This window comes from Nyctibius grandis, chromosome 17, assembly GCF_013368605.1.
Source record: "Nyctibius grandis isolate bNycGra1 chromosome 17, bNycGra1.pri, whole genome shotgun sequence".
NCBI classification, from domain to species: Eukaryota; Metazoa; Chordata; class Aves; order Nyctibiiformes; family Nyctibiidae; genus Nyctibius; species Nyctibius grandis.
In genome coordinates, this window is record NC_090674.1 from 9,565,227 (window position 1) to 9,591,397 (window position 26,171).

Consider the following 26,171-nt stretch of genomic DNA (forward strand, 5'->3'; position numbering starts at 1 on the left):
CCACGGGAAAAGCACAAGTCGATGCCCAGCACGCAGCCCCAGCAGTGTTTACCGATGGCTGTGAACAGAAATCTTATACTAGGGCCAGGAGCTGTCAGGAAAGCTGGTGCAAGGTAGCAGGCTGCCTGGGCCCTCCTTTCCCCCTTCCATTTATTTTATTGATAATATAGTGATTGATTTTACTGACTGCACACCCATTAGCTGCTTCTGAAAGCAGCCTGCAGGACTTGCTGGTAAAAGAAAGGCAGGCTTCTTTCATGGTGTTAATTTTATTACAAAATCCTCAGCACCTCAACACACCTCAACCCTTAACAGAGCAACCAGAAAGAACAGAAACACAATTAACTGCTCACCAAAACACATCGGGGCTTCCCAGAGAACAAGCATCCATGGGGACCTCCTGTGCCCCACCTGGCAAAGCAGCAGCTCTACCAAAAGAGCTGGTTTGGTCCCTAGAGATGTTTCAGCGAGGCGGGCAGCACTTGGAGGAGAGGGGCCCTGAGATTTCATAGCTTTGAGACGACTCCAGCAGGCAAAGGGGGTCTGGAAGGCAGCACAGACGCCAGAAACGCGGCGGAGCTACACCCGCTCCCCCCAAACAAGCTCCTCTGGGTGGTCACACATTTGTGTCACAGATGCACTGGCACTACGTCTGCAGTGGAGTCAGGGGTTTCTGCTCTGAACATGCAGACAAGGGGGATTGGGATTTCTGGATGTTTTTTTTTTGTTTGCTTGTTTCTTTTCTAAAATACAGAAGACAACACACCACTGCCATTAGAACAACTGATTCCCTCTTGCTGACAGGGCCGAGGCATCGCCCAGGCAGCGCTTTGCAGGGCTGGCTGCTGTGACCCCAACACACCTGCAGTTCTGGGTGAGTTAATGTTTGTTCTTTATTCAGCTCTGGGGTGCTGGCGGCGTTTGACTTCGCTCAGTTCTTTTTGGTCTTGGGGGTGTCGTACTTTCTCTTGCTCGAGTACCACAGCAGCAGCGGGATCCCGATGGAGGGCAGGGTCATCACACCGAAAGCTGCCCAGTCCAGCTAGAAGGAGAAATTGTTAGAAGTCAAAACAAATCATGTAGAGATGAGTCCTATAACCATCAGATCTTCCACTCTCAAAGCTTCAGGCTTAAATCCCACAGTGCCAGCTCCTTCAGAGGCAGCTGGGATGAAAACTCTTTTGTTTTTTTCTGTGATACTCTTCTGGGCAGCTGGCAGGGTTTAACTGCACTCCCTGTTGAGTTTTCCAGGTGACTGTAGCGCAACACAAACACACCACAAGCTGGTGAATGCCACCGTGCTGGGCTGCGTGGCTGCTGCAGTATAATTTCAATTACCAACTGAAAGGTACTTACAAAGTGAGGGGAGAACCTCCTGTCAAACTCCCGCTGAGCCAAGATTCCTCCCTGCCCAGGAGCACTAGTGAAACCAACCTGAAAAAGGTCAGGGGGAAAAAAAAAAAAGAGTATTTGCCACTTTTCCTTCTCACAACAGAGCCTGTGCAGTATAAAAGTGTGCTTTTATACAGGGACATACATCATCCCCTAACAAGCAGCTCAAAGAGCACAGGCAGGTGTATTTTGCAGTCTGATTTGGGCAAGGATCCTATAAAACAGTCAACAACTAACTCACCACAACCTGTCCCCCCTCCTGCGCCAGGTATGTGATGGTAGCAGAGGTGAAGTTGAAGTAACCAGCTTTGAGAGGCCGCAGAACCACGGTGTGGGACACGTTACTCGCTCTGAGAGCCGTAAGTTAAGGAAAATAGTTGTATTTCATCAAAGGAAGACAAGTGAGGTGATAGATGGGTGAAGAGCAGCCTCGAAGCAGGTGGAAAAGCCAGTCCTGGTGACAGATCCGAGTCCTCCGTGGTTACAGACATCCAGACCCCTCCAAGGCAGATCCAGCCTCTCCTCCTTCCCAGGCAGACGAATGGCACAGGGACCTGGCCCTGTTTGCAAGGAACCTTTTTTTTACACAGCACCTTTGAGGAGAACAGAGCTTTGCATTCAACACCCTGCCCAGCACGCTGGGATTTCAGTGACGACGACTGAAGACAGAGCTACAGGATGCTTAAGGGTAAGAAGGAGCATCAGGAGACATTTCAAAACATGAAAAGATACGGAGCAATCCTGTCCCACTTGACGTTGAGCATCCCAGAGACGATGCCAAAATCTTCTGGGGGGAAAGAATCATCCGACAGCTCCACATCTAAAGCAGCACTAAATGCAACAAAGGGGTGAGAAGAAAACCTTAGACTTGGCATTCTGCTCGCTGGGGACTGCACCAAAGAGGGAGGGCAGCTCCGTGCTGACAGTTCAGCAGCTGGAAGAACTGATTTTTGAAATATAAAAAAAAGAAGAGGAGGAGAGTCAAGGGGTATTACAGAGAGAAGGCAAAGCTGAGAGAAACTGCAAAAAAAAAGACAGGAAAGCAGATGTGAAAAAGAGCTCCTAATGCCAAGAAAGGGAGGCTGCGTGCCCAGGGAGCAGAGTATCACAGGACACAAAAGTAACTACACCACGTTGGACCAACAGCTAGAGCAGCCACGAGGTGAAAGCAGCAAACGGTGACAGCAGGGACGACGGAAGGGGAAGAAAAAGGCAAAGAAGGGTCAAACCTTCAAACTCAGAGTGAGGGGGAACAAAGGTAACAGCACATCACGGAGCCCAGAAATAGTCTCACACCCTGCAGACACACACACACACATGACGTTTCGTCCCAGTCAGTAGTAGGAGCCTGGACAAGGCTTACCTGGAGCCAACGTTGTAGATGTTGTACTGCAAAGTCAAGTCCTTGCCCTCCACTGCATATCTGTTTAACAGAGCTTTGGAGGCCAGAAGCCTGGCGCCTTCCTCACAGCGGGCCACGTACAGCAGGGCAAACACGGCGAGAATCAGGAGCTTCATCTAGAAACAAAAGAAAATGGAACGTCGTCGATAATTAAACTGCAAAAAGAAGACAAGCAGGACAACTAAACGGACAATTTGAGCAGTGAGACACGAAGAGCTGTCTACGTCACAGCAATATTGATAAAGGATCACCACAAGCTGGCAAAAAGGTACCCTGGCTCCACACAACTCTGCAACTGCCCCTGAAATACCCAAACGCTTTCCTGCAAGGAGGTACAAAGCAGCACAGCAGCGTCCTGGACCCGCAAGCATGGAAGAAAAGATGAGTTTTCTCCCTTTTCAAAGCCCTCAGCAATTATCACTCCCCCTTATCACACCTCAGTATTTGGCAGAGGTCTGGGATCACAAAGCCTCTTCTGGTAACTTTCAGAGAAAAAGCTTTAGCCAATTAATGGTTTCACTAATTTTAGCAATTAATTGCCACTGCGAAGCATGGCAGCTTTCCAGCATTTTATACAACAGTTAGTTTTTCTCCCCATCAAATCCTCAGAAAGTACCAGCTCCTCATCTCCAACATTTGGTATTCTGTCCTATTTCCAGCCACTGAGGTACCACCAACTCCCTCCAGTGGCCTTTTGGTCCCAGGAAGTCCCTGCTTCAGGCCACGTGTCCCAGTTTCCCAGAGCCCAGCGTCTCCAGAGCTGCCCCGCTGCGAGGACAAGGAGACCACACAGAAACTTCTTAGTGCTTTTAAACACAAAAACTGCTCAAGGTCAGAGCCTCCACTCTCTCTGCCAGAGGACACTTCCTTCCCCTCAACGCTCCCCTGCTACAGTCTTCACACCAGCACTTCCACCCTAGGCTGCTCCTACACATCCACACAGCCCAGAGACCCAAAGGACAGCCAGTTTGCTGGTGACACCAAACTGGGAGGAGTGGCCGATCCCCCCAAAGGCTGCGCTGACATTCAGTGAGACCAGGCCAGGCTGGAGAGTTGGGTGGAAAGGAACCTCATGAAGTTCAACAAGGGCAAGTGTAGGGTCCTGCACCTGGGGAGGAATAACCCCACGTACCAGTACAGGCTGGGGGTTGAGCTGCTGAGAAGCAGCTCTGAGGAAAAGGACCTGATGGCAAACAAGTTCCCCAGGAGCCAACAATGTGGCCAAGGCTAATGGTGTCCTGGGGTGCCAAGAGGAAGAGTGTCGGCAGCAGGTCGAGGGAAGTTATCCTCCTACTCTACACTGCCCTGGTGAGGCCACACCTGGAGTAACTGGGTCCAGTTCTGGCCCCCCAGTTCAAGAAAGACCAGAAGCTACTGGAGAGAGTCCAGCAGAGGGGTACGGAGATGGTCAGAGGGCTGGAGCATCTCTGCTGCGAGGAGAGGCTGAGGGAGCTGGGGCTGTTCAGCTGGAGAAGAGCAGACTGAGGGGGGATCTTCTCAATGCTCACAAATACCTTCGGGGCGGGTGTCAAGGGGATGGGGCCAGACTCTTCTCAGTGGTGCCCAGCGCCAGGACAAGGGGCAACGGGCACAGACTGAAACACGGGAAGTTCCATGTGAAAATGAGGAAAAACTTGTTTGCTGTGAGGGTGCCAGAGCCCGGGCACAGGCTGCCCAGGGAGGGGGGGAGTCTCCTTCTCTGGAGATATTCAAACCCGCCTGACCTGACCCTGTGCGACGTGCTCTGGGTGACCCTGCTTGGGCAGGGGGTGGGCTGGGGGATCTCCTAGAGAAGCTGTGGCTGCCCCCACCCTGGCAGGGTTCAAGGCCAGGTTGGATGGGGCTTGGAGCAACCTGGTCTGGTGGAAGGTGTCCCTGCCCGTGGCAGGGGGGTAGGAACTAGATGGTCTTTAAGGTCCCTTCCAACCCCAAACCATTCCGATTCTGTGAAATATCGCTCCACGCAAAACAAAGAACCGCCCGGTTTCACCGACCGCTGCAGCACACCCCGACCCCAACACTCAGCAGCAGCGCGTGGCTGCTCCCTCAAACCCCACGCCCAAGCCACCCCCCACAGACCCTTCCCAGGATCTGTGAAGCTCCAGAAGCCCGAGGACACGCCACCAAGCCCCCCTCCTTCACGGAGCCCCCTCGCCCCGCCACTACCCCCGCGCCCCTCACCGTGCCGGCCCCGCGGCGCCCACGGGAAGGCCGAGTCAGCGCTCAGGCACCGGAAGTAGCGCAGGGCGGAACATGGCGGCCCGCTGCGGCCCGCGGCATGCTGGGAAATGTAGTCCCAGCTGGGGGGAGGGGGGGGGGCCTCCGCGCCTGCGCAGAACGCGCTCCCCCTCTGCGAGAACAGGGCTGACCCGCCTGGGGACCACAGAATGGGTTTGGTTGGGAAGGACCTTGAAGATCATCGAATCCGACCGTTAACCCAGCACTGCCAAGGCCACCACTACCCCATGGCCCTCAGCACCACATCTACACGGCTTTTAAATCCCCCCAGGGATGGGGACTCCACCACTGCCCTGGGCAGCCTGTGCCAGTGCTTGACAACCCTTTTGGGGGAAGAAATTGTCCCTGATCTCCAACCTAAACCTCCCCTGGGGCAACTTGGGGCCATAAGGTCTCCCCTCAGCCTCCTTTTCTCCAGGCTAAACCCCCCCAGGTCCCTCAGCCGCTCCCCGTCACACTTGTGCTCCAGACCCTTCACCAGCCCCATTGCCCTTCTCTGGACTCGCTCCAGCACCTCAAGGTCTTTTTGATGATCTTAAAGATCCTTTCCAACCAAAACGATTCTATGATTCTTGTAATGAGGGGCCCAAAACTGAACACATATAGAAGTTCTTCCCTGTGAGGGTGGTGAGAGCCTGGCCCAGGCTGCCCAGAGAAGCTGTGGCTGCCCCCTCCCTGGCAGTGTTCAAGGCCAGGTTGGATGGGGCTTGGAGCAACCTGGGCTGGTGGAAGGTGTCCCTGCCCGTGGCAGGGGGGTGGGAACTGGATGGGCTATAAGGTCCCTTCCAACCCAAACCCTTCGATGATTGTATGAACACAGTATTCGAGGTGCAGCCTCACCAGTGCTGAGTACAGAGGGATGATCACAGAAGTATCTGCAAACCACCAGCTTTTGATTCAAAAATACTATTTATAACCCCTGCGGGGGAGAACACAGAGTGCTGCCCCCTGCACCCTGCCCTACCCCAGGCCCCGCAGCCCCAGGGGACGGCCCCAAGCCCCACGGTCCTGGGATGGTGGGGTTTTGATAGCAGCAGGACAGGCTTGTACCTGGAAGGTGTGGCTGAAGGAACGTACCTTGCCAGGACTCACTTTCCCCTTAGGGGGAAAGGGACAAGTGGCCTGAACCTGTGATTTGAGTTTGCTGGAGGCCCATTGCTGAAGTTAGTGCTTTGGGAGAGAAGACAACGAAGCTGCCAAGCAAGGATGAAATGCAGGAAGCCACAAAGCAGCCATACCTCCTCCTCTTCCTGTGACTACTGCTCGTGTTTCTCTCCATCTGTTCTCGAGGTCGGTGTGATTCTCCGCTTATGTCCTTCTTGAAGAGCTCTAGAAACAAGGTGGGAAAACAAGGCGCCCTCCCCACTTGGCCTTCAGTTAGTGAGCAGCACGTAGAGCAGGAGCCCGATGACCACCATGGCTCGGAGAAGCACTTCGACGAGGAGCAGCAGCATGCCTAGGACGAAGATGGCCAGCAGCCCTGCCCAGCTCATCAGTGCTGCCAACCGCATAGTGGCTCTGTAAAGTGATGAGGGAGAAGAGGAGGAGAACAGGGAGGAAGATGGAGGTTAAATTACTCAAACATCAGGTGGGACACCTCTCCCAGCACACAGACCCCAAAACTATACCGTCGTGTATTAGGGACGCTCTGCTTAACTAACCTCACACCAGAGAGGCTCCACCCTTCTGTTTCCGAGAGATTAGTAAATGTCCTGACCTCCCTGTTGCAAAACCAGTAACAAAACCGAAAGCCACTGGGCACAATTTTCAGCGCTGGAGGAAGCCTTGGGAGGTCACCTCTTCCCATGTTCCTCAGGCAGTTGTCTGCAGATCTCGGGGGGGACAAGGGCCACAAATCCCCACCTCTGTCCACATATTCCTCCTCACACACATTAATAAACAGCGCAGGAACCCACCTCTCCACCCCATACTTTCTTTTATCAGAGTTCCCCACTCCCAACCTTTGCCAACAGCTCTCTGTACACTCACTTTCTTCTCTGCTTGCTGAACCACACAAGAGCTTATCCAAGCTGCAGATGATGGAAAGCATCACAGAGCTTAAATCAATGTTAGCTGCCCGCCGCTGAGCCAGAGTAACCATAGGCCGGGCTTCTCTCTCCCACACCTCAGCGGGGTTTGCTGCAGTGCCAGGATAGACCTGGACCCCATCACCCCAACAGCAAGAAAATACCTGTCCTTGGCCTAAGAAGCTTAAAGCTTTTCATAGAATCACAGAACCGTTTTGGTTGGGAAGGACCTTTAAGATCATCGAGTCCAACCGTTAACCCAGCACTGCCAAGGCCACCACTAACCCATGGCCCTCAGCACCACATCTCCACGGCTTTTAAATCCCCCCAGGGATGGGGACTCCACCACTGCCCTGGGCAGCCTGGGCCAGTGCTTGACAACCCTTTTGGGGAAGAAATTGTCCCTGATCTCCAACCTAAACCTCCCCTGGGGCAACTTGAGGCTGTTTCCTCTCATCATATCGCTTGTTACTTGGAAGAAGAGACCAACATCCGCCTCACCACCCCCTCCTTTCAGGCAGTTGTAGAGAGTGAGAAGGTCTCCCCTCAGCCTCCTTTTCTTCAGACTAAACAGAAGCGGCTTGAATTTCTCTGCAAAGCACCTTACTCAAGCAGCAGTTGGCTACCAGAGGTTAATGCATCCAACCTACTTCTTGTGTATGTATGCTTTTCTTCCTGGCTAAGGGTTGGTGGGTCCATTTAGCTGGAAGAGAGCAGGTAACTGTGAGAGAAGCCAAAACCTTGTTATTGAGCAGAACAATTGAGGGGGAAAAAAAAAAATCAGACAAGCTGGAAACTTTTGTAGGCACAGGGGCTAAAAGGGCGAATGGTACCGGGTTTGTGCCCTTTTTCGCTGTAATTAACACCGAACAACTGGAGGGGCCTGACGAAGCGCACCGGGACACAAATAGCGGCTGCGGGGGATGCCCCACAGCTGCGGGCCGAGGAGCTCTGCTCTGAGGGGACACCAGGGCCTCCGGGGCACTGGGAAGGTCTCAGGTCCCACCAGGCAGCTCCGCTTCAGCCACGGAGGCGCCGGAGGGGCCACGGGGAGCGGGGCCGTGGCGGGGGGCCGCGACCAATGCCCGCTGCCTCAGGAACTCCCGCTCCCAGCATGCCTCGCGGCAGCCTGCCGCGCCCATGGGACGGGCGAGACCACAGCACTGACGGGAAGAGGGGTGGACGTTGAGGACTTCCCTTCCACACACCGCTCTCAGAGACCCCCATCGCCTCCCAGCTCGCCTGTGGAGCCGTTGTGTCCCGCGCCGGTGCCTTCCAGGTGCAACGGGGAGCGCGGCAGGAGCGCGTCCCCCATGCCACCGTCCAGTGGTTGCTCCTGCCGTCCCTTTGCGCATGTGCAGTGAGTCCGTCTCCCCCCACGGTCCATGCGCTCGGCGCCGTTAGTCCGCACATGCGCAGTCCCACGCTGCCCCGCCCAACGCCCCGCGGCTCCATGCGCTGGGGCGTCGCCTCTCAACCAACCCTGCTGTGAGCGCCGGGGAGGAGGAGCGCCGCCTTCTGATTGGTCATCGAGCCTGCGGACCGGGCTGGGATTGGTCGCTACGGGCGGGAGGCGGGGTAGGGTGTCGCGGCACGGTGAAGCGGCGGATCGGCCTCCAGAAGGTTCCGCGCCCGGTGCCGCGCTCCAGTCGCTCCTGCCGCCGCCGCGATGATGGGCCCGCGCCCCGTCCTCGTGCTCAGTGAGTGCCGCCGCGGCCGGTCCGGCCTCCCGGGGGGGGTCCCAGGGCTGGAGGGCGAGGGGAGGGGGCCCCCTGCCCGCCTCACGCTCCCCGCCGCCATGTTGGTTCCCGCTCACGGCCGGGCGCTCCCTCACAGACCCCCCGAGCTGCCCCCTCGCTGTCGCTCCTCAGGCCCCACAGGTTCCCCACAGCCGTTGCGCGGTCACAGAATCGTTTCGGTTGGAAAAGACCTTTAAGATCATCGATGTCGTGTCGTCCCCCCGCCCCGCCTTTGCTCCCTGCGCGAGGGCTCAGGGCACCGGAGCCCCCGCTCCTCGTTAAACCTTTCCTGGCAGATCTCGGCTTCTCTCAACTATATTTCTGCTCCTGTGTTTCTCGGCACGTTGCTTTGTGCTGTCCCGTTTGCACCCCTTGCACTTGGTGATTCTCTCACCACCCACCCTCCAATATGAGCCTTTCCCCGGGGGTTCCTTTCTGCTCTGCTCACCCTTCGCCCCACAGGCTGTTGTAGCCCGGGGCCCCTTTGCTCTCCGTCTGCTTACCTTATTGGTGCTGCTTTTGCTGTTGCTTTCATAGAATCACAGACTGGTTTGGGTTGGAAGGGACCTTAAAGCCCATCCAGTTCCACTCCCCTGCCACGGGCAGGGACACCTTCCACCAGCCCAGGTTGCTCCAAGCCCCATCCAACCTGGCCTTGAACCCTGCCAGGGAGGGGGCAGCCACAGCTTCTCTGGGCAACCTGGGCCAGGCTCTCACCACACTCACAGCAAAGAATTTTTTCCTTTCTTTTATTCTGTTTTATAAATCTACATGCACAAACATCCCCTCCTGAAGTAAATCTGTGCTCGTCGAGTCTCAGCTTGTGATAAAAGCAAAGCAGCACCCAGCCTAGAGATTCTTCAGGGCAGACCCTTTTGACAGCTACTCCCCAAGTATGGTTGGGAGCTTGTGGTACAGCAGTGGCTGCTCACGCTCGTGTGCCAAAGACAGACCAACACTGCTGTATAAAACTTAATTTTAAGTGTTCTACTTACTGTGCGTGAGCATCTGTAACTTTTTTGCACTGAAAACTACTGTGCAGCAGTTCCTAGGCTTTGGGGCATCTTGCAGCTTCTAGTGAGTCACTGCTGTTCCATTCTCTTGGGGAAATAGGTTATCAGGGCCACAAAGCTTTGTCTCAGTTGAATTATGCTGCTACTCAGGAGTTCTGTTATAATCAGAAATGTTGTTTTTCACTGATACTCTTCTATGAATGTGCTTTCGTGTAGTGGCTGTGGTATTTCTATTGTAAACTCTTAATTTAGAACTGGTCATATATCACGTGTGTGTGACTGAGAGGGTCTCTCTGACACTGTTTCTTGGGCTTTGGATTAAAGTTATATTTGTGCTTTAACATTTTATTTTTTTTTTCTGTGCGCTTTAGGTCAGAATATGAAACGTGAGTCTGGAAGAAAAGTCCAGACTGGAAACATCACTGCTGCTAAGGTACCATGTTCTCATGTCAGGCTGTTTTGATTATTTTTTTTTAGTGCGTGTGTGTATATATATATATATTTATATATTTAAGTGGGAAAACTGGATTTGAAGCCTATTTTCTCTAGTCTGTGTGAATCCTGGGTACAAGCAGCATAGAAAACGAATTTTCAGTGGTAAAATAATAGGTGCAACGTAACTGAACAGGGTGGGGGTTAACCCACCAAAACCTCTTTCTCTGCAAAATCTGAAAGTGTGTAAGTTTTGACATCTGATTTAGTTAATAATTTAGTGTGGTGCCGGTGCTCTTATAACCCCTTTGTTCTCATTCCCACACAATCCTTAGCTTCTTTGACATCTAAGCAACTGCAGAGCCATTGGGTCACTTAAAATTTGCAGTGGCTGCTTGTTTCATAGAGACTATGTGGGGTTTTTTTTTGGCTTTTCGATGCCCTCCTGTATCACCTCATTTCTTTTCTTCCTCCTAGACTATTGCTGACATTATCCGAACGTGTTTGGGACCAAGAGCAATGATGAAGGTAAGAACTTTTGCTGAAATACCTGTGCTGCCTGCTGGCTAGAAACACCTATTATAGGTCAGTGCAAACGCTGCTTCTCTTTCGGTTGCAGATGCTTTTGGACCCCATGGGTGGGATTGTGATGACCAATGATGGCAACGCTATTCTTAGAGAAGTAAGTTTTTCCTAAAGGATTGTCTTACTTAACATGAGTTGGAATCTTCCAGAATCTTCCTCCTCAGAAAAATAGCTTTGATCCCAGCGTGGTAAGTTTTGCTGGAGGTTTTACAAGACTCATGTAAATTCTTGGTAATTAAGAGTAGATACTTGCTTTTACAATGCCAGATAATTTCACCAGGGAATGATTGTCGCCTTTCTGGTGCAAGTGATGTTAAAATAACATCACAAAAATCATAAATCCGTGGGTGACGCAATATTGTGAAAAAGAGAGGCTTATTTTCGGTCTCAAAAAGGAAGAAAAATATTTGCTGTAGTTGGGCAGAGTGCCTTGGATTGCTTAAAACGTGTGATATTTATTCCATTGAGCAAGAAGTCTCAGCTTTAGCATTCTGCAACAAAAACATGCCCCTTGCTCCTGTACAGATTCAAGTCCAGCATCCAGCTGCCAAGTCAATGATTGAGATCAGCCGTACTCAAGACGAAGAAGTTGGAGATGGGACCACGTCTGTGATTATCCTTGGTAAGGAGAGTGAATAGGACATGCTTTTTATAAAGTATGGTGACCTTAGTGCAGTCTACAACTACCTGAAGGGAGGTTGTAGTGAAGTGGGAGTTGGCCTCTTCTCCCAGGCAACCAGCGATAGGACAAGAGGACACAGCCTCAAGCTTGGCCAGGGGAGGGTCAGGTTGGACATTAGGAAGCATTTCTTCTCAGCAAGGGTCATTAGCCATTGGAAGGGGCTGCCCAGGGAGGTGGCGGAGTCACCATCTCTGGAGGGGTTTAAGACAAGACTGGACATGGCACTTAGTGCCCTGGTCTAGTTGCCATGGTGGTGTCAGGGCAATGGTTGGACTCGATGATCCCAGAGGGCTCTTCCAACCTCATTGATTCTGGGATTCTGTAAAGGGTTAAGGCTGAAGTTTGCCCTTTTTGCTCATCAGAGCCCCGTAAGTGTGCCTTAATGAGACAGATACTCATTATTTACCAACCCTAAAATGGATCCATTTGGGTTTTTTTACTGTGGAAGACAACACTAGGTTCGTTAGACCCTTCGGTGATCAGCTCTGCTTTGGAAAGTTGTGTTCTTTCCCTGAGATAAGCACAGTTAAGTACAAAGAAAGGTGGAGGTGACATTAGAGCAGAGGGTAGCAGATACTTTTTGTCTGGGATGCTGTTCTGTGTCGACTGTTGATTGTTCTACTGACTTATTTGGGGGAATTTTGATGTTTTGGTAATTTTTTTTCAGCTGGAGAGATGCTCTCTGTTGCCGAACACTTCCTTGAGCAGCAGATGCACCCGACTGTGATCATTGGGGCTTATCGTAAGGCTCTGGATGACATGATCAGTAGTCTAAAGAAAATCGGGTGAGTAGAGGCTGGTGGGAGTTAGAGAGAAGGGATGTGGGGTTTCTGTACTGCTCCAGATGATTCTTCAGGGAATCATGTTAGGAAAATATAATTGGAGAGGGACTCAAGGGGATTCTGAGTAGGTTGTAGCCTGGGGTGATGCTCAGTTGACTGTTTGGTTTTGCCTTTGTGTCAGCACTGCGGTGGACGTGAACAACAAAGAGATGATGCTTAAAATAATAAAGAGCGCCATAAATACCAAGGCAATAAACCGCTGGTCTGACTTGGCCTGTAGCATCGCTCTCGACGCTGTGAAGACTGTGGAGTTTGAAGAGAACGGCAGGAAGGAAATTGATATTAAAAAATATGCAAAAGTAGAAAAGGTGAGTATGTCCTGAACCGTTTCTTGTCCGTGTGCCCCTTTCCTGCTCTGAACTGGTTGTTCCTAGGGTGCAGTGGGAAGAATTCTGTGCTGCTGCTCTGCAGCCTGCAAACATAACCCTTGAAGGTGTTTTAGTGCTATCAGCCTGGCTGGTTTAGAGTGAAAACCAGGGTGGTTATTTCAACTCTTTTAGAATCTTTGTCAAAAAGATCATGTAAGTTGTTTCCATTTCCATCTTCCAAACACGTGTTGCCACAATGTGAGCATTTCCTCGAGGTTTTCCACAGCTTTTCCTTTAATCAAAGCCAGTGTGCTCTTACAATTAACTCCAATTGCAACCTGGATGTATCATGGTTACTCATGAGTTTTCCTTTTTCAGTCCGTGGGCTGGATAGTTTCAGGAGCACAGACAGTTTTTTCTGGAGTACATTGACTTGTCTTTTTTTCCCCCTTTGTGTCTGTCAGATTCCAGGTGGTTTTAGTGAAGACTCGTGTGTTTTGCGTGGAATCATGGTGAATAAAGATGTAACTCATCCCAGGATGCGTCGCCTTATTAAGAATCCACGCATTGTCCTTCTGGATTGTTCACTAGAGTACAAGAAAGGAGAGAGCCAGGTAAAGTGAGTCTTCTTAGAGATGTCCACAACTTTTGATTTAAGACTAGTAAAGTGAACAAATCCAGATTATAGAGTCAGGGAATGGTTTGGGTTGGAAGGGACCTTAAAGCCCATCCAGTCCCACCCCCCTGCCACGGGCAGGGACACCTTCCACCAGACCAGGTTGCTCCAAGCCCCATCCAACCTGGCCTTGAACACTGCCAGGGAGGGGGCAGCCACAGCTTCTCTGGGCAACCTGGGCCAGGCTCTCACCACCCTCATTAGGAATTTCTTCCTCAGATCTCATCTCAATCTCCCCTCTTTCAGTTTAAAACCGTTCCCCCTCGTCCTGTCACTCCGTGCCCTTGGCAAAAGCCCCTCTCCAGATTTCCTGTAGCCCCTTCAGGTACTGGAAGGTGCTAGAAGGTCTCCCCGGAGCCGCCTCTTCTCCAGGCTGAACAGCCCCAGCTCTCCCAGCCTGTCTCCAGAGCAGAGGGGCTCCAGCCCTCTGAGCATCTCCGTGGCCTCCTCTGGACTCGCTCCACCAGCTCCGTGTCCTTCTGCTGTTGGGGCCCCAGAGCTGGACGCAGCACTGCAGGGGGGTCTCAGGAGAGCGCAGCAGAGGGGCAGAATCCCCTCCCTCGCCCTGCTGGCCATGCTGCTGGGGATGCAGCCCAGGACACGGGTGGCTCTGGGCTGTGAGCGCACGTTGCCGGCTCATGGTGATCTTCTCGTCACCCATCACCCCAAGTCCTTCTCCTCAGGGCTGCTCTCCATCCATTCCCCACCCAGCCTGGATTTGTGCTTGGGATCGCCCCGACCCACGTGCAGGACCTTGCCCTTGGCCTTGTTGAACTCCATGTGGTTTGCATGGGCCCAGCTCTCAGCTCGTTAAAAACATCAGTAGCAAAAGGCTGCCTTCGTGTGCTGCCTTTTGGCGACCTTTTTATACGTATGGGCTAATCCTGCTGGGGGGTCAGTACCCTGGAGAACAAGGTAGAAGAATATAACTGAGGCCACGGTGCTTTTACTCACTGAAGCAGCTACACTGTGTAGCCAAGTGACGGTCAAAGAAATATTTCTGTGCTTAAACAGTAATAACTGACACAGCGTCACAGTTTATTTGATCAGTATTTTTTGTGTGTAGTTCCTAACTCTTCTCCAGGCAATATCAGAGGAGTAAAGATCGCTCAAGCCAGGGGGTCTGTGCCTAACTCTGTGAAGGGCTGGGAGGAACAGTCAGGTACTTACACCTCTTTCTGTGCAGACTGACATTGAAATAACGCGGGAGGAAGACTTTGCCCGCATCCTGCAGATGGAGGAGGAGTACATCCAGCAGATCTGCGAGGATCTGATGAGAGTCAAGCCGGATCTGGTCATCACAGAGAAAGGAATTTCTGGTAATAACACTGTGTGATCCTCCTGTGTGGTGAATTCATCTTAGGAAGGTTCCTGCGGTGTTAAATGCACCGTTCAAACAAAAAACCAAACCCACAAACTTGATTTTGAACATGACCCTGGTTTTGTTTTGGTTTTTAGCTTTCAAGCAAGTAATTCTACATCACAGGCATTGGGGGTGGCTCTTGAGGTTGCCTTACAATAATATTTTGCTTTTCCTGCATTTGGAAACGACACCAAAACACAAGCGAGGCTGAGTCTGTCAGACCAGGGCAAGCTGCGCTGGAATTTTGCCTTGCAACTTGGTTTATGAAGCTACATTTAGGTTTTTTCTTTCCATAACCCTTTTTACTTTAAAAAATAATAAATTTTGTGGCCCTACCGCTGATTAATCAATAAAATTGCACCAACCTGATTGCAGACTTGGCCCAACACTACCTGATGAAAGCCAACATCACCGCGATCCGCAGGGTGAGAAAGACAGACAACAACAGGATCGCCAGGTGAGCGCCAGCTCCTCGCTGGAGCCCGTTCTCGCTCTCTGTGGCGTGGAGTTTTCACTCTTATCTCACGCTTTCTCCCCAATTCTTACATGTGAGCATCTCACTTGACTTGTTTTGCGTGCTAGGGCCTGCGGGGCTCGCATTGTGAGTCGCACGGATGAGCTGCGGGAGGAGGATGTGGGAACTGGAGCCAGGCTGTTTGAAGTTAAAAAAATAGGAGATGAGTATTTTGCCTTCATCACTGATTGCAAAGACCCCAAGGCTTGCACCATCGTTCTGCGTGGAGCCAGCAAGGAAATCCTAGCAGTAAGTTAACTCTAGTAGTAAATTCTTACATATTCTGCTTCTCCTCCTGTCTTGGCCACCTTCTTGATCAATAAGCCGTTGCTTCCTTTTGAGCAGCTGCAAATGAAGCAAGCACAAGTTTCCTCTGGGTTCTAGAGCGACAAAGAGTTCAGCTAGTGCTGTGTTAGAGCTCCCTGCCGCCTGTTACGACTGGTAGCAACTAGTTCATAAATCCCTTGGAGTAAAATAAGGTGAAACGACACCAAAGAACTGGTATGAAATTAAGAATGATTTATTAATACAGGGAAAGTTGCGTGGTCATAAGTGTCTTGGGTTTGTAAAGGCATTGAGAAAAGAGAGGAAAAGAAAATGAAGGAGAGAAAGAAGACAGTAGGAGAGAGAGGAAAAGAGAGATCACCAGCCTTTGATCCAGCGGTGTAAGTTGTTTGTAGAGTTGGTAAATTGCTTGCAGGATGGTCCTCAGGTGGCAGGGGCAGGAGCCCACCAGCATCCCAAGCAGAGGTTCTAAATACTTCAGGTCATTTGCATGCGAGATGGGAGAGGGTGGTAACATCCCTCTTGTCTCCCCCCTCCCCTCCCTTCCTGTGCTAATTGGGACGCCTGCGCTTTGTAGGCTTAGGTGTTCTTGAAATGAGTCGGTGGTGCCCCAAGGGGTCTCTGGTGGGAGGTTGTAGTGAAGTGGGAGTTAGCCTCTTCTCCCGGGCAACTAGCGATAGGACAAGAGGACACAGCCTCAAGCTTGGCCAGGGGAGGGTCAGGTTGGACATTAGGACATTTCTTCTCAGCAAGGGTCATTAGCCATTGGAAGGGGCTGCCCAGGGAGGTGGGGGAGTCACCATCTCTGGAGGGGTTTGAGAAAAGACTGGACATGGCCCTTAGTGCCCTGGTCTAGTTGCCATGGTGGTGTCAGGGCAATGGTTGGACTCGGTGATCCCTGAGGTCTCTTCCAACCTGGTTGATTCTGTGGTGGTCGAGATCCCCCCTAGTTGTGGTGTGACCCTGGTGTCCTGCACAAGCGTGGCTGATGCCTTGCAAAGTTGTTGCACATGTAGGCTGGCCCCAAGGAAAAGATACCTCCACAGGACTTGCCTCTTCTTCCAGCCAGAGTTGTAAATCACACCAATTCAGGCACAGCAAAGGTGTTGTTCTGCTCCCAAGGCCCTGATCTCTTGCCAGACTTCCAGGCCTCTGTAGCACCCACCCCCTCCTCCAGCCAGAGTTGTCAAACAAGTTGTTTAAGGCACACAAACTCTGTCACACCACCCCATAAAATCTGCGCTTTTGTGTTGCAGGAGGTAGAACGCAACCTCCAGGACGCCATGCAGGTGTGTCGCAACGTCCTCATCGACCCGCAGCTGGTGCCGGGCGGCGGAGCCACTGAAATGGCCGTTTCCCACGCGCTGACAGAGAAATCCAAAGGCATGACGGGGGTGGAGCAGTGGCCGTACCGGGCGGTAGCCCAAGCCCTGGAGGTCATTCCCCGGACGCTGATCCAGAACTGTGGTGCTAGCACCATCCGGGTGCTCACCTCGCTCAGGGTAAGGCGGTGGGTCAGCCAAAGAGGTTCGATCCCTTCCTGCTGTGTCCTACCCCCCTCGGGTCAATCATCCTTCCACAGCAGGGCCCTTGGGGCAGCTTTTTAGTAGTTGCACTTGGCCTTGACACGAAAGTCACCCTGTGTTGGAGTAACCCATCCGTTGAAGGTGATAGAAAGGTTCTTGGTGTGGTTTTTTTTGCATTATCTGCGCTACAGGCGTTTTTACTCAAGTTTTATGCTGAATTTGAAAGCATAAAAATGGAGTTAAAGAACTTGGTGGAGGAACCAGAGTTTAAAAACCAAACTTAACAAACCCTTGAGGGTGAACAAAATCAACGTCTTCCTTTGGGATTAGATTGGATGGTATGAGAGAGTATCTCCAGCTCTGACTTGTGGTACCTCCAGCTCTGACTTGTGGTACCTCCAGCTCTGACTTGTGGTATCTCCAGCTCTGACTTGTGGTATCTCCAGCTCTGACTTGTGGTATCTCCAGCTCTGACTTCTGGTATCTCCCACACCCCGACTGCCCCACGCCCCGACCTCAAGTGATGCTCAGTAACACGCTCTTGTATAAACTCCAAAAATTGAGAAAATTCTCGTGACCTTTTACTATTTCCCTGAGCCCGTGGGTCAGTTTGAGTTTCCCCCAGGTGAATTCGCCGTCTCTAACCCCCTCGGTGGTGACCTGGCGTTCTTGCTTACAGGCAAAACACACCCAAGAAGGCAGCCAGACGTGGGGAGTGAACGGTGAGACCGGAGCCTTGGTTGACATGAAGGACCTGGGGATCTGGGAGCCTTTGGCAGTTAAATTGCAGACCTATAAAACAGCGGTAGAGGTAAGGAGAGAGGGGAGGAGTTAAGAGATCTCTTGGGAGAGGGGAATGTTACTGCTTGTGCGCTTGGCCGTTCGGGTAAGCGCCGCAGACAGAGTGTGGTGGAGGTGTGATGATGAAGGGATGGGATAAGCCCGTGGGAGCCCGTCCTCAGGCTTTCAGAGGGGTTGGGGTTGTGATCCTGTGGCTAAAATTTGTTGTGTTCCATCCAAGCTGTGGCCAGTTAGTGGCTGCCTGTTGGATCGTGGAGTGGCCTTGCCTGAGCTGCCCTCCCCTCGTTAGAAAATCCCCTTTCGAGCGTGTGCTCGCGGGTGTTGGATCAAAGGCGGCTGCTTGAAAGGATTCTGTGTCCCTTTCTTGCCAGACAGCTAGAAATAACTGGTGTCCCCTTTCCACGGGTGCCAGAGCCACTGACTGCTCCCACCGTGTCCTTTCCCCTGTGCTAAGAGAAGCATTTAGTCAAAGGGGGATGTTTTTTTGTGGGTAAATTGGATTTTTTTCTTTGTGATGAGCTCCTGACTAACCTGGGTTGTGGGCTTTCTCCCCAGACTGCAGTTCTCCTCCTCCGCATCGATGACATCGTTTCGGGGCACAAAAAGAAGGGTGAGGATCAAAGCAAGCAGCCCCCCGCGCCGGAGGCGGCCCAGGAATAAGAGGAATCGAGTCGGGGGAAGAACCAGGCGCCGCGGCCTCGGCTGGGGGACGAGCTCCCTGAGGCCGAGCCCGGGATGAGTTTGTCTAAAGTCTGTGGGAGGGAGGGGGGGGAAAACCAAACCCATGAAGGTGGGGAAAGGGGCTGAGGTGTCACGTAGTGCCCCAGCTCTGGGCAGATACTGATGGTTCATGTAAGTCTCTGGCCTGTGCGTTCTCCTTAAATGCCTCAAAAATAAACCGCGTCCTTTCACTGTGTGCGCGTTTAATGCGGGTCAGGGTGGATGGAAAATCCCCCCTGCCTCGGGCCGGGCGCTGCCAGGGAGCGTTGGGCGGGTTCGTGGGGCGGGACGGGACCCCCCGCGCCCGCTGACACGATTTTTAACCCCTAAAATCTTCCTGAAGGGCGGCGGCTCCTTTAAGAGCCTCTTGCGCGGCCCCTTTAAGAGGGCGGGGGGGGCTCTGAGCGGTCACGTGAGCGGGTGGGGTCGCAACATGGCGGCGAGCGCGGTGCTGCTGCTGCTGGCGGCGGCCGCCGGGACCGCGACCGGGACCGGCCGGCGGGTGAGCGGGGCCGGGGGGCACCGGGCGGGCTCCAGCCTGTGCTCGGGGACTCGTCCCGGGTGGGACCGGCCCCGGCGCCCGCCCCGTTCCCCGGGGGGAGCCTCGGAGGCCGCATCCTGCTCGGAGCAGGGTCTGGGCTGGAGCCCGACCCCGGTGCTGTGGCCCAAACGTGTGGGGGGCAGAGGGGCTACCTCGGGTCTCCCCGCCCACCCCCGGGGCTCAGGCTGGAGCTGGAGGGAACGTGCCCCCTGCCCCATCCCGCTACACGGGGGTCACCCGTGTCTGGGCACCCTGTCCTGGTGCCACCCGCCTCCGTCCCTCGTGTCCCCGATGCGGTGGGGGCACCGTGGCGCTGGGCAGGGACGGGGCTCGCTGCCGGAGCTGTTCGGAACCAGACGGATGTGAAACGCCGACCGAGCTCGTTCAGCACCGCTCGCACCGTGGCCGGGCTCCCCGGGAAGCCACCGCAGCCCCCACGGTGTCCCCGTCTCACCAGGGACACGTTTGGGGTTGTCCCCCGCTGGGTAGGACCGTGTCACCCCGAGCCCTCTCCTCCCTCCGCAGGTGTCCATGCAGTACAACCCTGGCTGGAACAACTCCTCCGTCAACCTGCTGCACGTGCGGGCGGTGGGGCCCGGGGACACCCTGCACTACGTCTGGAGCAGCATCGGGGCTCCCGCCGTGCTGCTGGTGGCTACTGCGAGCGCGAGCAGCGTCCTGCGCGTCAACTGGACCCGGCTGCTGTCACCCGCCCCCGCGGGCGCCGTCTGGATCGACCCTCCCAGCAGCGTCGTCTACTCCGCTGCCGTTGTCTTCACCAAGGTAGCGCTGAGGACGGTGGCCCTGCCCCGTGGCGGAGGGGACACGGGGGGGTCGGCAGCTTTCCCAGCCGCAGCGAAACGGCCCCTTGTGCGGCCCACTCCGGTTGTCTCTGGCTCGAGCTGTGATGGTGCCTTGAGATGTCTGGCCAAGGCGGCTCCTCTTTGGTCTCCTTCCTCGCCATGGTGGCAGTGGCAGCCCGTGGACCACGGCACGAAGCAGTGGGGTAGCCACAAGCACCCTGGCCCCTCTCCCCTTCCTTCTCTGTAGGTGTTTGAGTACAGCGAGGGCAGAGCGCTGGAAGAGCTCTTCTACCCCACGTACGACCTGGCTGACTTCTCCTGGGACAGCATCAACCACACCCTGAACCACACGGCCCTGACGGCCGAGTTCACGGGCGTCCCGGCCACCGACCCTGGCGGCAGCTTCTCCAACGGCAGCCTGGCGTTTCGGGTAAGGGGCAGAGGGGGGATGCACCACGGTGGGATGCTGTAGGGAGAACGCAGTGAAGGTCATGTCCAAAGCACCTGCTGAAGAGGGAACGTTGCTCCTTGGTGTCCCAACCGGTGCTCACGCTGTCCCTCTGACCTGTGTCCCCTGCAGGTGACAGCCTACGAGGCCAGTGGCCGTGACGGGCCCCTGCCCAGCCTCCTGCACACGGCAAACAGCTCCAAAGTGGAGTTTGTCCTGGCCGGGGTGGCTCCGCGGGGCAACGGCTCCCGATTTGCGCTGGAAGTGGTCACGGTGGAGGAGACGGGGGTGGCGCAGAAGCTGCGCTCGGCACGGTCCATCGACGACGAGTACACTCCCACCATCTTCGAGGTGAGCGCTGGGGCTTGGGGACATCCCCCTGCTGCCGGAACGGGGGTGAGGGCGACCTGGGGCAAGCAGCCTGGGCAACCTACGGCCCCCACTATGGTGTGAAGACCCTCTCCCACCCTCACTTCACCGCCCGTCGCTCTCCCTCTGCCAGACGCTCTCCCTGGTAGCCGAATCCCAAAACGACAGCTCCGTGCTCAGCTTCCTGCAGTGGAAGGCGACGGCCTACGGTTCCCGGACCCCCAGACGTGAGGACAACATCCAGTGCCGGTCTCGTGACCTGCGAGCAGCCAACTGGAGCCTGCCCGTGTCCAGCGTTGTCCGCGCCTACTTTGGGGAGGGCGTAGGCAGCACCTACACCGTCAGCGCCATCAATATCTCTTTTGGGGGAGAGGATGGAAAGGTTTATGAGGAGAAACGCTACCTCAGCTGGTGAGTGGGGTCCGTCGTGCGTGAAACGATCCTCTCGTGGCCACTAATAACGTGCAGTTTGGGGAGCTGCTTAGGTTAGAGGTTTTCTCTATTTCCTTTCAAGAGGCTGTGTTTTCCCAGGATCTTGTAGCAAGGAGTTTTGCAGTTTATTGATGTGTTCCCTCACCTCTCCCTGAGGCTGGGAGACCTTCTCCTACCCCATGTGTGAGGTTCAGCAAGGCCAAGTGTCGGGTCCTGCACTTGGGGCACAACAACCCCACGCACCGCTACAGGCTGGGGGAAGAGTGGCTGGAAAAGGACCTGGGGGTGTTGGTCGATGGCAGCTGAATATGAGCCAGCAGTGTGCCCAGGTGGCCAAGGCCACCAGCAGCCTGGCTTGTGTCAGCACTAGTGTGGCCAGCGGGACTAGGGCAGGGATCATCCCCCTGGACTCGGCACTGGTGAGGCCGCACCTCGAATCCTGGGGTCAGTTTTGGGCCCCTCACGACAAGAAAGACCTTGAGGTGCTGGAGCGAGTCCAGAGAAGGGCAACGGGGCTGGTGAAGGGTCTGGAGCACAAGTGTGATGGGGAGCGGCTGAGGGACCTGGGGGGGTTTAGCCTGGAGAAAAGGAGGCTGAGGGGAGACCTTCTCTCTACAACTGCCTGAAAGGAGGGTGGGGGTCAGGCTGTTTTCCCAAGCAATAGGATGAGAGGAAACGGCCTCAAGTTGCCCCAGGGGAGGTTTAGGTTGGAGATCAGGGACAATTTCTTCCCCAAAGGGTTGTCAAGCACTGGCACAGGCTGCCCAGGGCAGTGGTGGAGTCCCCATCCCTGGGGGGATTTAAAAGCCGTGCAGATGTGGTGCTGAGGGCCATGGGTTAGTGGTGGCCTTGGCAGTGCTGGGTTATCGGTTGGACTCGATGATCTTAAAGGTCCTTCCCAACCAAAACCATTCTGTGATTCTATGTGGGATCCTGCTGAGAAATGTTGATCTGACCTTATCGGGATCGAAAGCCCCAGATATTCCAGCCATGGGACCCAGCTGACCCCCCATCTCCGTGGCTGATTTGTCTCATCCCCTCCTGCAGGTCGGCGCTGCTGGGCTTCGGGCAGCCCCCCAAGGACACCTTCTCCCCCCTCGTCATCTCCATCATGGCCGTGGCACTGGGTACCCCCACGGTGATGCTCGTGGTGGGCAGCTGCGTGGTCCTCTTTGCCCAGAGGAAACGTTACTCTGAGTACGAGCCCATCAACTGAGCGGGACGGTCCCTGGAGGGACCCCCGGGATCCTTCTTGGCACCAGGACACAACGGTGGCTGCTGCAGGGGCTCCAGTTCCTGCCACCTCCTCTCTGTCCTCCTGTCCAGGCTCAAAGGGGACCAGGGCAACACTTGCCCATGTCACGTATCCCTCTGTCCTCCTCCCTCCTACTGCCTGGATCCCTTCTTCCTCTGTTGTTTCCTGATCCATCCAGCCAAGGGAAGTGGCTGGGGGGCAGTTGGTCGGGGTTGCCTTAAAGCCACGGAAAAATCTTCCTTCTCCCAAGGGATAAAACCACTGTTGTCATCTCTGCAGCCGAGCGACAGCCGGGACTGGCTGTGCCTTGTCCTGTGCCACTTCCAGGGTTGCTTTGGGTGGCTCCAACCCAGGAGCAGGGCTGGAGGACAGGGCTGGGGACTGATACTGCTCCTGCCAGCGCGCAGGGTGTCTTGCTGCTGCTTCGCTGCGCTGGGGGCATCCCAGAACACCCCCCCCTCAACCCAGCTGGGGCTCACGGACTCCTCAACCCCCAGCAGACGCTCTCTGGCCTCGATGGAGGCTGCTCGTACAAGAGGGAAACCCCAGCGCTGCTTTGCAGCAGCTGCTTGAGCTCAGGTAGGTCCTGGTGGCCCATGAAGGGCTGATCCAGCCTTGCTCTCGGCTAACTGCTGCCCTTGGCTCTGCGGGGCTGGCTCTGCAGTGCTAGCCAGGGGCTTGAAGCCACGGGGCAAGCGTGGTCTGTGGCTGCTCGGTGTGTGCAGAGGTACCGCATCGCTTAGGGGTGCGCTGGGCTTTCGTGTTCTCCATCACTGACTTGTCTTTGACCAAATAAAGTGGATTTTTGAGAGCAGTTTCCTGTGGAAACGCTGCACTACGGGTGAGTGTGAGGAGAGCAGCTCTCAGGCCTCACAGGAATTAAAGGGTGCTGGAGCTCAGAAGGTACAAAAACTCGCCTCTAAGGGAGGCTCCGTGCCCCTGGATCGCTCGTGGGGTGGTGCTCTGGGGTGGTTTTGCTGTGGGGTCGGCGTGAGCCCGGGCCGTGGGTGTAGCCCTGCTGAGAAATGTGTTTGAAAGAGTCGGGCTGTTCCTATTCTCTGAGTGACCTGCGTTCGGGGACGGGAGGTGGGACAAGCCACGTGCTCGGCAGGTCTCGGGATGGAGCAGCTTTCCCTTGATTGGGTGGATTTTTAATTGGTTTGGGTTATGCCTGAGAATCAGAGAAGTGAGACAATGGGACTTGCGTGGGGCTGGACTCGGAGGGGTCCCTTCATGTCTGCAAAGGACTCTGAGGGGGGGCCCAGTGTGCTGAGGGGTGCAGGCTGGGTGCCTCTCCTGGGGGGCATCAGCCATCCCCAGCCCTGGGCAGCAGCAAACCTGGTGCCATCTCACCCATTCCAGCTTCTCCCTGTGTCCCTCCTTGGGGCAGGGCTCCGTCCCTCCTCCCCGGCCGCCTGGTTTGTGAACCAGGTGCTGAACCTTCACCAGGAAGAAGAGGAGGAACAAGCTGGGTGGGACTGGCCACGCCATCGGGCAGGGACGCAGGCCTGGGGTGCGGTTGCAGTGCTGGGAGATGGGACAGTTTGGGGAAACATCATTATTTTTTTTTCCCCCCTCTTGGAAACATCATTTTGGGGCTGGATGGTGGCATCCCGTGGGCAAAGCTGAGTCGTGGCAGCAGCGATTCCTGGGGGGGTTTAAGCCACCCTCCCCAAACCAACCACAGAACCGCTTGGTGAAGGGCTTTATTGGGCCAAGCCAGCTCCCGCAAGGCAAATCCCCCCCCAGCCCAGCCTCACGGAACAGGGTCTTGCTCCGGGTCCCCTTCACCCTCCTGCAGGTAACTCCCAGTGCAGAGAATTTTACAACTTAGCTCTATCAACCCGGCACCCAGCACAACCTTGGAGCAGGGGCCCAGCCAGATCTGCCTGCACCCCTCCACTTCCAGGGCTCCCACGGCAGGGCAGCGAGGAGGGTTCAACCCCTCTGCACCCTGGGGTCCAGGCACCCCATTTCCCCGGGGTTTCCCTCACCCCCAGTACCGCAGTTTGGCCCCACTGTCCTTGGCGCGGGCCTCGGGTTTTGGCGTTGCCACAGCGAGGAGGTTTTCGGGTTCCAGGATGAACATGCTGTAGAGGTTCCAGAGGAGCATGGCCAGGAGGGGCAGGAAGGTCATGCTGAAGCCGAAGGCGCGGAAGGAGCGTCCGATGGCGTACGACAGCCAATAAATCAGCCTGGAGAGGGTCAAGAGGGCGATGCCTTAGGGCTGGCACCCAGCTTTGCTCAAGGGGTGCTGACCCCAGCGAGGGTTTGCCAGGCATGGCCGCTGTGGGAAGTGAAGGATGGAGCAACCCACCCAAAGCCTGGTGTGGTGTTTGCCAGCCCTGACAGACCCCGTTTGCACCCCGGGCAGTGCCGCAGGCCAGGCGTAGGGTGAAGGAGCCACTTACCGGGAGATGGCAAAAAGCCCCGTGAGCAGAGGGATGAGCTTGAGGAGCTCCTGCGGGAGGTAGGTGACCAGCACAGCCATGTTGAAGAAGTAGAGGATGAAGAGCTGGATGGATTGGGAGACGTAGGTGCGGTGGATCTCCACCTCCCGCTGCAGCTCCCCGAAGGGCTCCAGCGCGGAGGAGCAGAGGCGGGAGATGCCGCTGACGATCATCCCTGGGGGGGAGCAGAGAGAGAGGGGCTGAGCAGGCGCCCAGTGAAGCTGCCTTGGGGCCTGAGGGCTGGGGGGGGACCAGAGAGAGACACAATGGCGGGGGAAGAGGGTAGGAAACCTCAGTGTGCTGCTCCTGGAAGGAGCTGCAAAGAGCTCAGCCCCAGCTCTGCTCCCCGCAGCCCTCAGGGGTGAAGGGCTTCATATGCCACCCCCGTGGCTCACCCAGAACGATGGGGAACGTGGCGAAGGCGGCGCAGCGGAGCGTGTAGACCAGGCGGGCGCTGACGGTGGGCAGCAGCGGGGCGTCGAAAGGCAGGAAGGCGTAGGCCCCGTAGACGAGGCAGGGGCAGAGGAGCAGAGCCCCCACCACCGAGGCCACGGCCTTGAAGTTGCCGGCACTGCAGTCCCTGGCGCACGGGCGCCGCGGCCCCTCGCTCGGTGGCTTGGCCGCTCGCCCCTCAAAGCCCAGGGGGTCCCTGTAGCGCGAGGGGCCGATGGGGAGGAAGACCTGCTTCTGGCGGAGCCCGTCGGGTCTGTCGCTGGGGGGGACGCAGCCCTCCTTGCCCCGCTCCTGGGGCCACGGGGCCGGTTGCTTCTTCTGCTTGCCTGGTGTCCGCTCAATGCACTGCGGGTTGATGGGCACGAAGACGTGGGCCGCCATCACGGGCAGCCCGGGGGCTTCCTCGTCTTCGGCCTCAGGTGGAGGGCAGGGGGGAGCAGCCTCCTCGGGGTCTTCGCGGCCTCCTTCAGGACTTGAGCGTCTCTTGGTCTCTGTGGGCTCCAGCTGGCCCCGGGTGTTGTGCTGGCACCGGTCCCACGGCAGGGTGGCATCAGAGTCCCCTGGGTGTTCATCCAGGGCTGGTGGTACCTTGTCCAGGGGGGTGGCCAGGGCCACCTTCCCCAGCTCCAGCAAAGCCACCTCCTCAGGGGGCAGGATGGGGTCAGCAGCAGCCATGAGAGCGGCCGGCTCGGTGCCGCTGGGGATGCAGCTGGGGACCAGCAAGAAACTCTCCTGCGTCTTGGAGTGTTGCGAGGGCACGAGGTTCCCGTCCCTTCTGCTTTCACCCTGCGCCAGGAGAAAGGAGACAAAAAACCAGCCGAAGTGAGAGGTTTGGGGTCACACACACAGCCCCAGTTACAACGTGGGGTGCGAAT

The 26,171-nt window shown here is 55.4% G+C and overlaps 4 protein-coding genes across 6 annotated transcripts; 2 read left to right on the plus strand and 2 right to left on the minus strand.

Annotated features, from left to right (window-relative positions):
- Positions 1 to 862: 862 nt before the first annotated feature.
- On the minus strand, positions 863 to 6,509 carry SSR2 (signal sequence receptor subunit 2). 3 transcript variants are annotated; one of them, XM_068414851.1, is made up of 6 exons: positions 6,271 to 6,509; positions 2,756 to 2,910; positions 2,125 to 2,223; positions 1,634 to 1,742; positions 1,357 to 1,434; positions 863 to 1,042 (listed from the first exon to the last, which is right to left on the minus strand). In XM_068414851.1, exons 2-6 carry the CDS (start codon positions 2,908 to 2,910, stop codon positions 932 to 934), a joined length of 552 nt encoding a protein of 183 aa, XP_068270952.1. In that variant the 5' UTR covers positions 6,271 to 6,509; the 3' UTR covers positions 863 to 931. The 3 variants fall into 3 exon arrangements, with proteins under 3 accessions (XP_068270952.1, XP_068270951.1, XP_068270953.1); XM_068414850.1 differs by lacking the exon at positions 6,271 to 6,509 and adding an exon at positions 4,976 to 5,028; XM_068414852.1 differs by lacking the exons at positions 2,125 to 2,223; positions 6,271 to 6,509 and adding an exon at positions 4,976 to 5,028.
- Positions 6,510 to 8,634: 2,125 nt separating this feature from the next.
- CCT3 (chaperonin containing TCP1 subunit 3) lies at positions 8,635 to 18,736 on the plus strand. The gene is made up of 14 exons (XM_068414477.1): positions 8,635 to 8,759; positions 10,183 to 10,244; positions 10,721 to 10,771; positions 10,863 to 10,925; positions 11,354 to 11,450; positions 12,178 to 12,295; positions 12,474 to 12,660; positions 13,125 to 13,274; positions 14,523 to 14,655; positions 15,075 to 15,156; positions 15,282 to 15,462; positions 16,755 to 17,000; positions 17,704 to 17,835; positions 18,381 to 18,736. Exons 1-14 carry the CDS (start codon positions 8,729 to 8,731, stop codon positions 18,483 to 18,485), a joined length of 1,638 nt encoding a protein of 545 aa, XP_068270578.1. The 5' UTR covers positions 8,635 to 8,728; the 3' UTR covers positions 18,486 to 18,736.
- Positions 18,737 to 18,980: 244 nt separating this feature from the next.
- Positions 18,981 to 23,191, plus strand: GLMP (glycosylated lysosomal membrane protein). The gene is made up of 6 exons (XM_068414868.1): positions 18,981 to 19,047; positions 19,612 to 19,869; positions 20,137 to 20,319; positions 20,470 to 20,688; positions 20,840 to 21,117; positions 22,186 to 23,191. Exons 2-6 carry the CDS (start codon positions 19,618 to 19,620, stop codon positions 22,352 to 22,354), a joined length of 1,101 nt encoding a protein of 366 aa, XP_068270969.1. The 5' UTR covers positions 18,981 to 19,047; positions 19,612 to 19,617; the 3' UTR covers positions 22,355 to 23,191.
- A 1,192-nt stretch (positions 23,192 to 24,383) lies between these two features.
- On the minus strand, positions 24,384 to 25,971 carry TMEM79 (transmembrane protein 79). The gene is made up of 3 exons (XM_068415249.1): positions 25,239 to 25,971; positions 24,805 to 25,018; positions 24,384 to 24,588 (listed from the first exon to the last, which is right to left on the minus strand). Exons 1-3 carry the CDS (start codon positions 25,969 to 25,971, stop codon positions 24,384 to 24,386), a joined length of 1,152 nt encoding a protein of 383 aa, XP_068271350.1.
- Positions 25,972 to 26,171: the final 200 nt, after the last annotated feature.

What these genes read in the sequence shown, in the direction of transcription:
- CCT3 (XM_068414477.1), top strand. Translation starts at nt 8,729, where the DNA reads ATGATGGGCCCGCGCCCCGTCCTCGTGCTCA. An exon ending in AGTAGTCTAAAGAAAATCGG is followed by an intron (nt 12,296 to 12,473) that starts GTGAGTAGAGGC and finishes CCTTTGTGTCAG; the next exon opens with CACTGCGGTGGACGTGAACA. An exon ending in GACAACAACAGGATCGCCAG is followed by an intron (nt 15,157 to 15,281) that starts GTGAGCGCCAGC and finishes TTTGCGTGCTAG; the next exon opens with GGCCTGCGGGGCTCGCATTG.
- GLMP (XM_068414868.1), top strand. Translation starts at nt 19,618, where the DNA reads ATGCAGTACAACCCTGGCTGGAACAACTCCTCCGTCAACCTGCTGCAC. An exon ending in ACGGCAGCCTGGCGTTTCGG is followed by an intron (nt 20,320 to 20,469) that starts GTAAGGGGCAGA and finishes TGTCCCCTGCAG; the next exon opens with GTGACAGCCTACGAGGCCAG. An exon ending in ACACTCCCACCATCTTCGAG is followed by an intron (nt 20,689 to 20,839) that starts GTGAGCGCTGGG and finishes TCCCTCTGCCAG; the next exon opens with ACGCTCTCCCTGGTAGCCGA.
- TMEM79 (XM_068415249.1), bottom strand. Translation starts at nt 25,971, where the DNA reads ATGGCTGCTGCTGACCCCATCCTGCCCCCTGAGGAGGTGGCTTTGCTG. An exon ending in CACGTTCCCCATCGTTCTGG is followed by an intron (nt 25,019 to 25,238) that starts GTGAGCCACGGG and finishes GCTCCCCCCCAG; the next exon opens with GGATGATCGTCAGCGGCATC. An exon ending in GGGCTTTTTGCCATCTCCCG is followed by an intron (nt 24,589 to 24,804) that starts GTAAGTGGCTCC and finishes GACCCTCTCCAG; the next exon opens with GCTGATTTATTGGCTGTCGT.
- SSR2 (XM_068414851.1), bottom strand. Translation starts at nt 2,910, where the DNA reads ATGAAGCTCCTGATTCTCGCCGTGTTTGCCCTGCTGTACGTGGCCCGC. An exon ending in ATCTACAACGTTGGCTCCAG is followed by an intron (nt 2,224 to 2,755) that starts GTAAGCCTTGTC and finishes TGTTGCATTTAG; the next exon opens with TGCTGCTTTAGATGTGGAGC. An exon ending in GGAGGTTCTCCCCTCACTTT is followed by an intron (nt 1,043 to 1,356) that starts GTAAGTACCTTT and finishes TTCTCCTTCTAG; the next exon opens with CTGGACTGGGCAGCTTTCGG.